This window comes from Tympanuchus pallidicinctus, unplaced genomic scaffold (genome assembly GCF_026119805.1).
Source record: "Tympanuchus pallidicinctus isolate F22 unplaced genomic scaffold, pur_lepc_1.0 scaffold1, whole genome shotgun sequence".
NCBI lineage: Eukaryota > Metazoa > Chordata > Aves > Galliformes > Phasianidae > Tympanuchus > Tympanuchus pallidicinctus.
The window spans coordinates 67,267,133-67,282,722 of NW_026294618.1; the positions used below are offsets into that span (position 1 = coordinate 67,267,133).

Genomic DNA, 15,590 nt, shown 5'->3' on the forward strand with positions numbered 1-15,590 from the left:
AACGTTTGTGGACTTCAGAAATAAGTGACCAGAAAAACTGACTCAAACACAGATGAATCCCTCAGAAAAGGTAATGTGAAACTGTATCTGCAATGATGAACTGTCAGTATTGGAACTGCACCTTTAGAATCATCAGAGGAGAGCTTAGGAATCTGCAGAAAATGTTTCAACCTCCAGACTAAAGCTTTCTGTGAAACAGCAGACTACTAGAATGGCAAGTGACTGGTTGCAAAACTTTGACTAAACCTGATTCTAGGCAGTAGAACTCATTTAATAATTGAAGAAACATCTATGGAATACATAATTAAATACTAGCTTGTAGAGATACAAAGTTCTTTGAAGCCTAGAACAGTTACATTCAGCTAATATAAACAACAGTAATAGCTATAAAATAGCCAATAATTACATCGTTTCACTATAAACAATGCAGACATATTAATGTGAAGTTGGTGAAATGTTCCTGTCTTTTCTCAGAAATGCAAAACACTCATTGCTGTTGGGTATCACAAAACCTAGGAGCTCTACTGGTAATCAGACTTTCTGACTCAGTGGAATGGGGAGGGCGATTATGAATGAAATGAATCACTAAAAAGATCCATCACTCACATCACAGTGTGCCACTGTGCTAACCTGTGGGGGTCCGAGATGTGAACTCCGGATCAAAGTGGAAAGTATCTTCTGGCCGTCCCACTGCAGGCTTGAAAGGCGGCTTGATTTCTTTTCTGTACAGTTTCTAGAAGAAGAACAAACCACAGTCAGCAACCTGGCAACAAATTCTGCTACTTCAAAGCTCACATACAGGCTCCCCTGCTTTGGTGAAGCCTTTGTTATCCTGGAGCCATCCTTGCAGGACTGACAAAGAGGATGATGAAGCCACAGTACTGGCTGTTGTTTAACTGGCAGGTTTCAAATCTATGCCCTGGCTGGTCCCTGCAGTTCTTAGTTATCAAGACTCAGAATGTCAGCGCAACGTTTCTGGTCAAAATTTAGACTGTGAACAGTCTATCTGGAGCATCTGGAAATTCACTGATCTTAAGGGCAGGATTGGAACATGCAATGGTAACACTAGGAAACCACATATGGGTGAGCTGAGCATCACATTAGTGACAACAAGCTCAAAGAACCACTTGGAAGCAGTGACTGCTTTAGCATTTTTTTGTTTGTCAAGAACTAGCAATATGTTTGACACCCTGCCAGACGGAACTGAGCAACAGGCCTTGCTGCTTGGAGCTCACAAGCTAAACAAGAGATTTGTTCTTTTGGCATATCTGGTGAAGTGCAAGGAGCTCACAGAAAAAGATTAGATAAAATCTATCCAATCTTCCCATCTAAAGGCAGTAGGAAGAAAGCACTGCAGATGGGAGGGAAATCACTTTCTGGATGAAAATGCAGATTGAGCAACTGAACAGAGAAACAAAACTAAGGAAAAAGATAAGGAAGAGGGGAAGGTGTATAGTAGGTAACATCTGGGTGAGTTTTTGCTGAGGAGTGAGGGTGCACGTAGGGTACCACCTAAGTAACAGGCACCATATATGTATACCAATACCTCGCCTTTGTTTCAATGGATCTCCTGGCCTTTTTACTCATACTTAGCAATGTTTAAGAAACTGCTCCACTGTGTTTCTTTGCAAGCATTCATATGCACACACACACATTCTGGAAGACGAATAAACGTAGTATGTCTGGAAGTGATCCAAAGCCTACAGAGGTTAAAGGAAAGAGTCCGACTGATTTCAACTATCTTTGCATTATCTCTGCTTGAAGTGGCCAAACCTGAGCACCATGCTGATGGCAGCACCAGGAACAAAGCTCCCATTTGACTCTCTGCCCCATGTTTCCATCCCTAGGCTTTCTCCCTTTCTGGCAATGCTTTTGTTCTCAAGTTTCAAAGAACTGAATTTGTTGCCACAGTTTCCAATAATTAGCATGTCTGAGCAGAAATATTTTGTTTCTTTCAAACTTTCAAGTCATGATAAGAGCTGGAGAGCAATTTAATGACTGTTTACAATATATATATTCTCAAGGTATCTTTTAAAACAACTTCATAATGAGCTGGTTTTCCAAAACATTTAATGGAGATTAAATATATGCCTGTCCAGCTCTCTGCAAGCAGGAAGATTTTTTTTTTAAACTGTGATTTTTGTGGTGAATTAACTTCTATAATATAAAGCATGTGGTCAAACCTAATATATATATGCATCAACATAATTTAAACTTTATTTTGCATAGATAAATAACAGTTATTGAGGCAGGACATTCTGCAGCATAGTATTAGCATTAGTATAAAGCAGATGTTTGTGGCTGAACTATGATTCCTCAGAAAAGTGGAATGGTGAGGTTGGAAATGACTCTGCAGTAATTAATGGCCATTTCACCATAAAAAAGTTCCTGCTTGTGCAAAATTGCTCCATATCTTCTGAGAGAAAAAGAGATAAATAATTGTTGTAAGCCACAGTGGAAAGCTAGTCTTCCAAATAATTAAAAGCCAATTGTGATCTTAAGCAGGAAGTGTCACTCATCAACTGAAAAGTATAAACCTATTAATTAACATACACATTTTTCTGTCTGCAGGGCGCTTTAAAAGAGCACTCAGCACCTACTGTGGGTTTTCCTCTTGCTAGGATTTAACCTTGAGTAAGCTATTTGCTTCCAGCTTCCTTCTATTTGTCTTAATTCACAACTGCAGTGCCTCTACTGCAAAAAGCAATCTGTTCACACACACATGCTTCCTCCTTGAATTAAATGCACTCCTCATCCTGTGAGGTCCAAAAATTGGAAAACATTTTAGAACTGTACATCATTTGGGAACTGCACTCTCTTTTCATTATCATAACCATATTCTGCCCAGCCTCTCGATTCTTCCCTCCATCTGTAGTTTCTTAAGTGCTGTTGGATCTACTTTTGTGTTTTGAATCCCTAACCCACATCCTCCTCTACTGAGGAGGGATTTGAGATTCATCATGAGTCACATGCCACCTAAAGATGTGTAATCACAAATCTGCTTGATGGGAGGGGATGGAAACAAAGAAGTTGCTTGTGTGGGAGAAAGGAACCTCCTGAGTGCAAACTGGTTGACACCCTTTTCCATTTCCTTTTCCACTTGCAATTGAGTTTGTTTCCAGTGTTTCTGACTAGGTAATTAGGAACATACAAAGGTCAACAGCGTAAAATATTTTTCATCCCAGCTTTTTGAATCAGGTAGCTAGATCGAATTGTGAAAAACAAGAGTGAGCAGAGCAGAGTCATCTGCAGGCTTTGCTATCCTGGCTCTACTGCTCTGAGACAACCATTACAACCAAAGCCAATTCATTGAAGCAAACTAAACCACAATGCAAAGTTAAAAGTGAAGGCTTACTGCAGGCAGAACACATCTTCCTTTAAATGGCCCATATCCTGTTGACGCCAATTCACAGGCGACACAAACTGACCTAAGAATCATGGCTATTGTTTTCCATAAAAACAGAGAGCAAATTTCTCAGAGGATTTAAGATCCTTCTAGTCTTTCCAAGAATATTTCTGATTTTAGGTAAAACATATTAACTGATCATGTCTTATTACAGTCCCAAAATTACTTGAGGCTGGTGGCATATCTCTTCCACATTGATCTCTTCCAACATAAAATCAAGCAGAATGGCAAATGACATAATAAGATAAGTCTGAACTATTGTATTTGACCATTTTTATCTGTCCCTCAAATAACTTCTGGTGATTTTTAAACAGCTATCATCATGTCTGCTGATGACATAAAGCCGAGTGGTATGATTGATAAAGCAGAAGGAAGGGTTGCCATCCAGAGGGACCTTGATAAACTTGAAAGGTGGGACCTTGTGAACCTAATAAGGTTCAACAAAGCTAAGTGCAAGGTTTTGCACTTGTGTTGAGATAATCCCAGATATGTAAACAAACTGGGAGAAGAAATCCTTGAAAGTAATCCTGCTGTGAAGGACTACGGAGGCCTGGTTGATGGAAACCTTAATATGAGCCAGCTGCATGTGCTTGCAGTTCAGAAGGCCAATGGTAACCTGTGTTCTATCAGAAGAGGGGTGGCCAGCAAGGCAAGGTGATCGTTCCCCTCTACTCTGTCCTTGTGAGGCCCCAGTTGGAGTTCTGCATTCAAGTCTGGAGCCCCCAACACAGGAAGGATGTGAAGCTTTTGGAGAGGGTCCAGAGGAGTGCCATGAAGGTGGTCCAAGAGCTGGAGCATCTCTCCTATGATGGTAGGCTGAAGGAACTGGGCTTGTTCAGCCTGGAAAAGAGAAGGCTACAGGAAGACCTCACTGCACTTTCCAGTATTTAAAGGGAGTTTATAAACAGCAAGGAAACCAACTTTTTACACAGGTAGATACTGGTAGGACTTTAAAACTAAAGGAGTGGAGATTCAGATGGGGAAGTTTTATACTGAAAGAGTGGTGAGGTGCTAGAACAGCTTGCCCAGAGAGGTTAGGGAAGTCCCATCCCTGGAGGTGTTTACGGCCAGCTTGGATGGAGCTCTTGGCAGTCTGATCAAGAACCTGATCTTGTGGCTGGCAAACTTGCCTGTGGCAGAGGGGTTGGAACGTGATGATCCTTGAGGTCCCTTCCAACCCCAAGCCATTCTATGATTCTGTGAACTCTAGTCACAAGAGTCCTGGTTTGGACTTCTACAAAACCCATAGAAGAAAATGTATATGTGATGTGCCTGGAAAACATATTAAAAAAAAAAAAAAAGAGGAAATGGTTTAACTATTTAGTCATTTCCTTGACCGAGCTTCTTTGATAAAAAATTGAACTATTCCTCAGACACCTTTCAGAAGTAGAAGGATGCTACCCTCCACAGTGTAGTACCCTCCACGTGTAGTGCAAGATACATCTACCTGTCATAGAAAACCCAATAAGCAGACAAAAAGATGAACTGCCTACTAAAATGTTTGTCCTCTCCTAGATTAATGGCACAATGCTATTACCTTCAAATGATAGAAAAGTTAGCAGAATTCAGGCCTCCAAACAAACTTTTGCTGTTAGTAAAATCTGCCTTAAATAACACAATTCCAGTTCAGTTTTATCTGTGATTAATATTAGAGGAAATAGAACTCGTGTCCTCTTTCTTCCTACTTCTTCCCAGCAGTATCTGACAGTTCATTTTCTAGTATGCCATTTGCTCCAGTTCTAATTTGGTCTGTCATCTAAACAAAAAACACTGCTTTTGTCTCATTCCTCTGCCTGCAGTCTGCAAAAATGAATTTCATTTTTCATTTTCAATGAAAAGCCAGAAATTCTTTAAGCATGACCTGGAAAGAAGAAACAGTAATACAAATAGCAGCAACCAGGCTGTACTTTCTAAGATCCACTGATTGAAATTATCTGAAGGCAACTCAGTTTGGGTCTCTTTGCCTTAGAGAGATAAGAGTGCAAGGGCAGTAAGCAATTAAAAGATCTCAATTAAAAGAAGGAGTTGGACAACGGATCTTCCTGTAAATCCCAGGCTTGATCAGAAAAGACAGTCCATTCGTTTAATGAAGAGCTATCCAATTTGTGTCAGAGTGCCAACAAAAAGCTTTAGAGCAGTAAGACAGACTTTTGCAGAAACCTTCACCTATTTTTCATCCTAGGAAATGGGTACTTGAAGTTTTGTTGCTAGATGACAATAGCAGTAAAAATAATAGTTATACAGTAATTAGCTCATGCTACAATTTATATTTTGGCATAAATACTCTGATTAGATTCTTTAATTCGTTCAGTGCTACCTACACAGAAGATGTTACACCTGGACTGAAGGACAATGCCCCAGAATATCAGAATGCAGCCAAGATATTGTGGGAAAGGACTAGAGGAGGACAATTTTCTATAGCCACATCCATATTTGCCAGGATTGCACCTATTGCTTCTGCTGTGCTTAGCATGAGCATCTGGAGCATCATAACAGGGCTCCTTACATCATGTATGTCATTTCCATTGCGTTCACTGCCTGCATCCAAAACCAGACACTGTGTCTGGTAGTGTCTGTTTAAAGACAGTGAAAGATGGGAAACAAGTGGGAAATGACTGCTCCAACAGGTAAACATTTCACTGATAGAGACAATAAGCAAGCTCTTATTCAAAACCCAAGGGAACAGCTCTGACAGTAAATGAAGATACGATTTATACATTTCTGCCTTCAATTCTAATGACTTCATCAGTATGATATCTAGACATCACATATGCTTGGAAAACTTGGAAAAAAGGAACTAACTCTCATTTCTGTTTTAAATCTTTTCATAAACTGATATTAAGCAGACTGGTGTTTTTTTTTTTTTCTTCTAGTTAGCATGTCACTTCTGTTGTAGGAAAAAGCTTGCTTAAAAATGACCTCTTTTTACACTGGGTTTCTAGAAGACAATAACCCATTGTGATCCTTTGTGATAAAGGGACTTTGGATATGGGATCATTTTACTACAGCCCCTGAAAGTTTCTATGCTGCCAATTGCAGTAGTTCTGTCTATCAGAGTTGTCAAGGTGCCTTAGAAGCTCTCCAGGAGAGATTGCCTGTTGTCCATGGAGGCCTTTATGTTACAAAGATATAAATCAAATTCACATCCTGCCTCATCAATGCTGTTTTTTGTTGATTCTTTTTTCTTCAATACAGAGATCAGCACTATATTATAAAGATAGTTGACCTATGCAATAATGATTCATCTGTATCCAAGAGAGTGCAATGAGAACTAATCAGATTGGATTAAAATAAGTTTTTACAGCTATATTTTACAGTGAAGTTACAGTCTAAATAAGACATCATAAGGAGTTAATTATACTTCCCTCTCTAGCTCCAAGTTACGCTTGTGCATATCTAGCCAGCTCAGGGTATATATTTCCCTTGCCTGCCCACGTGAACTTACTCAAATGAGGGAGGACTGTGAAAATTCCTTAGGACAGGAAGGAGTGGATCTTTGTCAAGATACACTGGCTCATTTCTCCATGATTTAAGGAAATGCTACACTAGCAAAAGGGAAAGGAGACATGTCATCACTGTTCCAATGTTCCCAACTAAACTAAGATTTAAACACCTGCCCCAAAGGTGAAGACCACGGAGATATAAGAGGAACAGAAGCAGTAATAGTATCAATAAAAACCTTTTCCAGATTCTATTTGTTTGAATACCTTTAGAGTTGATAAAGTTGTAAAGCTTTTATATAGCATCTTATGATCAGTAAAAAGCAGAAGATGAAGAGTCTGGATTCCAGAACCTATGTAAGAGGACAAAAAAACAGTGGAGCCATGAAGAAAAGTCTCAAACTCCATTTCCATTGATCATCTAGTAACATGCTAATGACTCATGCCAACTCTTCAGCATGCTTTTCAAAGTAGCTTCATGCGGTTTTCTAAAATAAATGATTCTGCAGGCCATTTAGAGGCCACCTGGGCACCATAAAATGTGCTTTCACAGAGAAATTAGCTTTATTGAAAAGCCATGGGCAGTGGTTTGAAGATGGCTGTGTGACAGACATTCACACTGTTTTACCAGAATTTATTGTAAGAACTGAACCAGTAAGAACAGTGATGTGTTTTAAAGAGACAGAACAATACCATAACACAAGTCAGACAAAATTAAACAAGAAAATATTAGTGGATGCAGAAAAAGGGAGCTCTGATGCATTGGCAGATGCAAAAATAATGAACAAAAAGTGTTTGCCTCCAAGTTTCTTTAAAAAAGCAAGGCTTAACCTGCTGCAAGTCTGAGTTGAATATTTAGCTAAACTCTACTGCTAGCTTTATGAGCTGTATCTGATAGCAATAAAATAAATCCTTGTTTACAATTCTGTGAATCATGTCTGTTTGACATTTCTTATTGGAACTATGTTATATTTGATAAAATGACTGCTGTTCCAATTTTAAATGCTGATGTTAAATTAATGACTCACCTCAATAAAACATCAACCACTTGTGAGAGGAGTTGCTATTTCCTGTACTGGTTGGCTGTTTTGTATACCCAGTAATGTAAAAGCATTGCTCTGAAAATCCTTCTATTTAGTACATTTCTGTAGCACCCATCACAGTATCGTAGAAGAGTCAGATCCTGTCTGATATTAACATAAGTGAAAACAGACAAGAAGGTGCCGATAAAGTCACCTTAGAAGATTTATGATTTCCCTGGCATGATGTAGCACAGCCTGCTGTACACCAGCCAATGCCAGTAGTTGTGTTTGGGAAATGATGAGCCTGGAAGTCTTGGGGCTGCTTGGAGCTGCAAGTGTATATATGTGAAAGAGGATCTGGAGCTACTCTGTATAATTCAAAGAGAGAAAAGGATTCTTGGAGGTTCCTGACATTGTAAGGAATAAAACTAGGATTTAGTCCCACTTGCCAGATCCAATGAGAAAGGGAAAGTACATAAATATGAAACATAAAAGAATAAAAACCAAGAACATCAGCCTCTCTTCTGAGCATCTCCTTCAAACCCAGTTGTTTGGCTCTGTTTTCCTTTGCAACCAAAATACAAAATCATAGAATCACCAATGTTGGAAAAGACATCTAAGATCATCCAGTACAGCCGTCCATCTATCACCAATAGTTCTCACTAAACCATGTCCCTCAGTACAACAGCTAAATGTTTCTTGAACACCTCCAGGGTTGGTGACTCCCTGGGCAGCCCATTCCAGTGCCTGACCACCCTCTTGGAGAAGTATTTCTTAACATCCAACCTGAATCTTGCCTGATGCAACTTGAGGCCATTCTCTATAATCCTATTGCTAGTTACATGGGAGAAGAGGCCAACTCCTGCCTCTATACAATCTCATTCAGGTAGTTATAGAGAGCACTAAGATTTCCCCTCAGCCTTCCTCTTCTCCAGATTGAATAATCCCAGCTCCCTCAGCCACTCCTCATAAGGCCTGTGCTCCTGACCCATCACAGCTTCATAGTCCTTCTCTGGACACGTTCCAGGGCCTTGATGTCTTTCTTGTAGTGAGGGACTCAAAACTGAACACAATACTTGAGGTGTGGCCTCAGCAATGCTGAGTATAGAGAATATGAAACATTACAGGAATAGTTTCATTTAAAGCTCATCATTTCACTCTGACTCAGCTTTCACAGTTGATGCAGAGTTTAATGTAGAAATTAGATAAATAGTCTTAGATAGTACTGTCATAAGACAGCCCATCAAACAAAACTGAAAAAAGAAATCAGAGAAAACTAAGTAGATTTCTGTTTCTTTCATATTTAGATATATAAAAAAATATTTATACATACACAAGAGATATAGGAACCAACTTAAAAAGCTCTACATCCTCTGTTAGAGTTCACTTAACCTTTCTGATAAACACAGAAGTCAGACTTCCAAATTTAGCAAAGAAAAATGAAAAAATTAAGGTTTCTTCACTTACGTTCCAGTCTATAGTAATAAAGAAAGGGTGACGTTTAATTTCTTCCACTCCATCGAATCCAGCACCTGACAGGAAAAAGAAAGAATCAACATAATGTCATGTTTAGTAGAGTGCATCTTCTTCTTATTTCCTCTCCAACTCCTTTTTTTTAAAAAAACAGAGTCACCATCTAAAATTTTCTTCTAATCAAGAAAACCTGAACAATACAACTGCCTAACTGTACAAACAAACATATACACAGACCATGGCACTTCATTAATGAAAACTTGATGGCTGAGGGTTTTTATTTTCCTTTAAGTGAGTTTGTTGCCACGATAGCTCTCTTTGGGGTTCAGGTGAGATGTAGGATTTCAGATACAGCACAGCACAGGCACTTAGCAAGGCCAGGAGAAGTTCCAAAATGTCCTGATGTTCCCCTAAGGCTATGGCTGCCTACTGCCACCAACAGTGGTTGCTGTTGATTGCCTAATCTTCTCTAATCCTCCTCTATCTCTACAGATAGGAAAAGCTGCAATACAAGTAAGTTCCGACTCAAAATACCAAAAGGTTCCAACTGATTTGAGATAAGGCAACACTTTAGGTTCCCCCTTTTCAAATATCATATTCAAATTTGCATGAGCATCAAAGTCATCACTCTCAGTGGTATCTTTCCTTCACTATTAATAGTGTCAATTTCCTCTTAAGTACACTATTGGATATTTAAGAAAACTACTCTGAGATCTGGTAATGAATCTTAATCTGGAAAGACTGCTATTTTGTCAGTTTTGTTTAATTTAATTGCTTCAATGCCATCACAAAAAAACAAATATTCAGTAATAATTAAACAACTGTCAGAGATGACTTAGGATGCTATTTTGGGGGGTTTGATTTGACTTCATTAATAGGACTTTTAATTATTTTTTCAGTTGGAGAAAAAACACTTGGAAGCAAAGGCTTCATCCTGCAGTTTTGAAACCAGTTTTTGAAAGGTACCCAGCACTTCTTTACAAGGATGCTGAGTTGCCTGGATTTCCAAAAGGACTCAGGATTAATAAGCATCTTGCAAAAGGCAATCAGCACCTCAGAGGACTCAGTTTTTTATGTTTTTTTTTATGCAGTATTTGTACTGAAGAATCAACATTACAAGCAGTTTTAGAAAGGTCTTGTCAACTCCAGCTTTTGTAAAATGTGACATCTGCTCTCCTTGTGTACACGACATTACCAATGTTTGCCAAAATGCACTGATCAGGAATGGCTTCCTACAGCCTACTTAATGTTCACTGATTAGTGAATATGAAAAGCAAAGACTTTGTGAACATAACATGCAGGATTATGTCAGGCCTTCTGGATAATATTTCAAAAAGAACACAGTGCTGATTACTTCCCCATACTGGTAATCTAATAGTATAGACAAACATGAGTGATGCACACGATGATAAACAATCCTAGCTTGATATAAAAGATTACAAGTGCTGAGGTGACCCTTTGGGCTATGATTAATAGTTCTAGAAAAATGGATAATTAAATCAAATCTTAGAGAGACTAAAGAGAACAAACACTGAACATCACTGTATTGCTATATATTTCTGTTGTACACCTGCAATGTGAGTGTGGAATATAGTTGATTCCCTCACTTAGTAAAGGGTATATTTTTTATAGGCAGAAAAGATCAAAAAGGAAGAGAGGAAGAGTATGGAATGACTGAGTAAGCTGACAATTTGTAATGTGGAAACACAAAACTGAGGAGAGTATATGACAGATCAAAAAGTCATGATTGCTTGGAAAGCGGGAATGGGGATCAACCGTTTCACATCTCTTTTCCAGTACTTGATTTACATCAGGAAATGATGCTACTAGGAATCAGGTACAGAGCATCCTGGAGGTCTTTCTTCAGACAGCAGCTAGCTGTGTGATATGGAATTCCGAGAAAAAGAGGACACGGATGTAAAATACTTATATAGGTTCAGGAGGAGATCAGAAAAGTGCATGAAAAAGACATCTGCTGAAGAAATCTGCTTCACTGACAAACCAAAAGAGGTTCAGGAAACTCCTTGCTTGAGCTTAAAGCAGATGGAGACCAAGAGAGAATTCAGGTGAAGTATTACAGGTTTATCTTATTCTTGCTCTTTGTGATGCAGTTTATGACTTCTAGTTGTTCACCAAGAATATACTAAGACTATACTGAGAATAGACTAAGACAGTAACTTACCTTATGTCTTCTTGTTTGTTTTTTCCATGCATAGTCTAAGTCTGTACTAGATATCCCTAGCTGATTTATTCCAATCTCAGCAGTTCCAGCAGAAAGATGAAACTGACAAAGTTACTCTGAAAAGAATTATACTTAGCAACTCTTTGGAGAAGAAATATCCATGATAAATGTATTGTGCTCAGTTGGTGGTGACTGGAAACTTTGTAATGTGCATTCGATGTTCTTTACTAAATGAAGATGAAACTCAAGCGCCAAACCAATGTCAGAGAGCTAGGATAAATGCTACAGACACTCCTAAGTTGCTGGTAGCATTCCCTAGGCTGAGGATAACTGGCAATATATTCAACCTTCTCTGCCCTGTTTCACTTTTTCCTGCTTTGTGGGCTTATGGATACACCGTGTGATAGGAAGGAACCACCTTTTTAAGACGACCTATTTGAAACCCACACTTTTTGTTCCTTTTTTTTTTTTCTTTTTTTTTTCCCCCTATAAAAACACAGAATCCAGAACCGAGAACCAAGCCCACCTATAACTACTGCTGTTTGTGGAGGACTGAAATGTGCAGAAAGGAATGCAGCATGCAGTTGACATGGGTATTTGCTTGAAAAATTAGCATTACCCAATTGAGGCCACCTTGGAGCTCTGGCACAGAAAGAATACGTTGTTGGGAATGTGATGGCTTGTATCCATCTCTGGCTAGCTTGGTGTATTAAAGAGATTTAGGACGGTAATAGCCTAAGTTTGCAAAGAGCAATGAACTTCTAACTCACAGCAGCTAATTTTACATTGCAGAGAAGACTCAGTCCTTCCTGCAGTTTTTATTCCCTGATCTTCCCTGCTGTGAGACCTATTGGTACAGCCCACATCTGCCTCATAACCCCTGTGCTCTGACTGCAGGCAGTAGCATACGACCCAGTGCCCTCCAAAGCAGAAGAGACATGGTCTGAGGGCGTTAGCCTTGGGGGCAGTTCAGAGATCCCCCAGTGGCCATCCTGGACATGTGTGGAAATCAAAGGGAGAAGTTACAGTGGAGATGCTTACAGCTGCTTACACCTCTCTGGATCCTGAACATCTGAGGCCATTCATCTACTGTCAACAAATCTACAGTGGTACTGGTAAGATACGTGCTTTCATAGAGAAAACAAGCCCAGAAGTCCCATCTGGATTCTCTTGCTTCATAGAGATGGACAGTTCTTGGAATAAGGATAAGGACCGAGAAGACCACTGAATTGCAGCACATGGTGTCACACACTATGGCCACAAACCTACCACCTTCCTCTGGATTTCTATTTTTCTGTTTGTTTTGTTTTGTTATTTTTTTCTAACTTCACTTTAGCTACACCTTTGTAATCAGATCTACTTGTGAAGAGTGATCTGCAACATCAAACCTACTGCCTGAAGTGCAGCCCAACAGTCCCACAAGGGTCCAAGATGATAAATGATGCTTTCAGATCAAACTACAAGGTTAAACACATTATAGACTGCAAGGATTTATATAAAAGTTATCTCCTATTAATAAGCGAGAACTTAATTACCTAAGATTTTTTTATGCTCATAATAAAAGTGTCTGTGTGCAGTAGCAAGAGAATGTGTTATTTGTAATTATTTTTGATGGTTGAATTATTATGGATAACATGAGCCTTGAAATAAAATGAGGGGAAAAAGGAAGACAATAGGAAACTTGATTATCTGAATATTCAAAATGAGCAGAAGGATTTTCCAGAATTTTAGTTTTAGCAAACAATGTTTGTTTTTCTACAGCTTCCCAGTCAGTGGCAGACATTTGGAAATTCATTCTAAGGTTTACAAGGAAGATATACAGTCACTCAATGAAAGATAAATTTGTTTTTTAAAGATCATCATCTCATACAATTGAAAAAAATAACCACTTATTTGGCCTCTATGCTGAATCTACTAGCACATGCTTTTACTTTATACTTTCTTGGCCAAAATTATCAATTTTGAGGACTCTGAAACCTTTATACCTCTCAGCAGTGTAAAGAGTTCCAGAAATACTCTACAATAATTCACCCACCTGAACAGATCCAAACTTCTGGGGATACGAGAATTAGTCCATTGCTTAATTACTATCAATGCAATAAACTCATACTTCTATCATACAATTTCCTTTCTAAGATGCTTGCACCTTCTTTGTCTGATATTCCTCTTTATCTCCTGTAGTAATATAAAATTATGTCCATTCATAATCTGCAATTTGTTGTATTTAATCAGAGCAATGCTCCCAAAACAGTGCTATGCAGACAATTTGTTACGTATTTAGCTTCAGAAAATGAGAGTGCCCAATAATTTCCATTGCTTAAAATTTTGTTAGAAAGAAATAGCATGGGCATCAGATTTTAAAGCAAAATCAGAGAAACATTGAACATCCTTCTTTCCATTCAATTCTAGTATTTTTTCATTCATAATAGAGTTTTAAACAAAGGCTTAAAACAAAGTTGTAAAACTCCTAGTCAATCTTTACTTCTATTCGTTAAAATGTCAACATCAAACAGCAAAAAGAAAGATGATAGTCAGAATAAAATGATTTTTGAAGCCCAGCTTCGTTTAGCTTGCCAAAGTTAGGAACAATTTTGGACTGAATACAAACAATCTCCAGATTTGCACACATTTGAAACAAGGACTGAACACAAGTGTTTGATCTATAATATGGTTCCCACTTAATTTTAGTATGCTCCACTGTTTTTCCAAAGATTTTTCAAAACACAATGTCCAACTTCACTTGCCTTTCAACTTTAGACTATTTTTTCCTTTCCCAGAGAAACCTACAACTTACAAAGCTGAAGCAGGCCTTTTATTTGCTGGTTTCTGTCCAGCATTTACGCCAATCATTTAAATATTTCTTCTTCAAATATGTTTTCATCAATTCATTCTAATTCTCAATCAGTTAAAATACAGAGACCCTTCTGAAGCTTTCTACTGCTACATTTAAAGTTTTGGCCATGAAACTATAAAGCAAAAAGCATGTGCCAGTAGATTAAGCATAGAGGCCAAAGACGAGGTCATTCTTTCCTTATACTGTAGTTGGAGAAGATGGAGAAGACACATTCTGCATTGATGCATAGAAAACTTTATCTTTCAATTTTATGAGATTACAAACTTTAAAAAATAAGTTTCTCCTTCATCAGAATGAGAAAATACTGGGGCTAGAATTATCCTAGCTTATTTGTAATGCTAAGGAACTTTATTTATTTAACTGATCAACTTTTTTTTTTTTCTTCAGGACTAGTATGCAGAACTGCCCACTGATTTTACTGGAGCACATTTTGGTTGCACAGAAACTTGTGGGAAACCACAAAATAAGCAGAGCAGAACAAAACAAGAGACGGAGAACAGAAAGAAAGCAGAAAGGAAACAAGGAAGGAAGAGAGGAAAAGTTTATATTTATTGCTGTGTCTTATCTTCCTGAACATGGATTAAATCTGGAAATTCCACAAACTCTAGTTTTCTGTAATATGAAGTCAACTACTTGCAGCAGTTGAAACCTGTTGAGAAAATGTGTTCTTGCACTTTCTCCTCTGTCAGTCTACAAGAACTTTTATTAGGTCAAGAGGAAGGACCCATGGGAGTGCATCATTTCTGTGGGTCATGTGGAGTTCTCCCATGAGGAGTGGGGGTCACAGCAGCATGCCAAAGGACAGGGTCCCCATTCCTAGCCAGCCTTGCAGGCCCAGCACAAAAGTCCTGCAGAAGGGGTTACAAAGGAGAAGGAAACCAGGACAAACATAAGACGTGTACTTTGAAGTTATTCCACACTTCTCTTTGGTTTCCCCTTTTCCTTTAAAAACAAATTCTTCCCTTACTCATCTAAAACACAGCAAAACATAAGAAAGATGTGAGGCAAAAATAAGCCTTCATTTTTTTTTTTTTTTTGGTCACAGAACAAGATATGATTTTCAAATGAAAAAGATGACAATACTATTATCAGGTATTATTCACTTGATCTGACTATTCTTATTTTTACACATAAAAACTGAATATTAAATTTTCAATAAAAATTAAGTGCCTGGCATGGTCTGTGATCTAACCAAATGTAATGAATTCCTTAA

At 38.4% G+C, this 15,590-nt stretch overlaps 1 protein-coding gene across 3 annotated transcripts in view; it reads right to left on the reverse strand.

The window, feature by feature from the left end:
* RPS6KA2 (ribosomal protein S6 kinase A2) overlaps positions 1–15,590 on the reverse strand; it is a 269,674-nt gene that overhangs the window by 30,042 nt on the left and 224,042 nt on the right. For all 3 annotated transcript variants that reach the window (XM_052698733.1, XM_052698911.1, XM_052698819.1), the window contains 2 exons: positions 9,336–9,400; positions 631–733 (listed from right to left, as the gene is read on the reverse strand). In XM_052698733.1, coding sequence (XP_052554693.1) covers positions 631–733; positions 9,336–9,400 — 168 coding nt within the window. The remainder of the gene's footprint in view (positions 1–630; positions 734–9,335; positions 9,401–15,590) is intronic.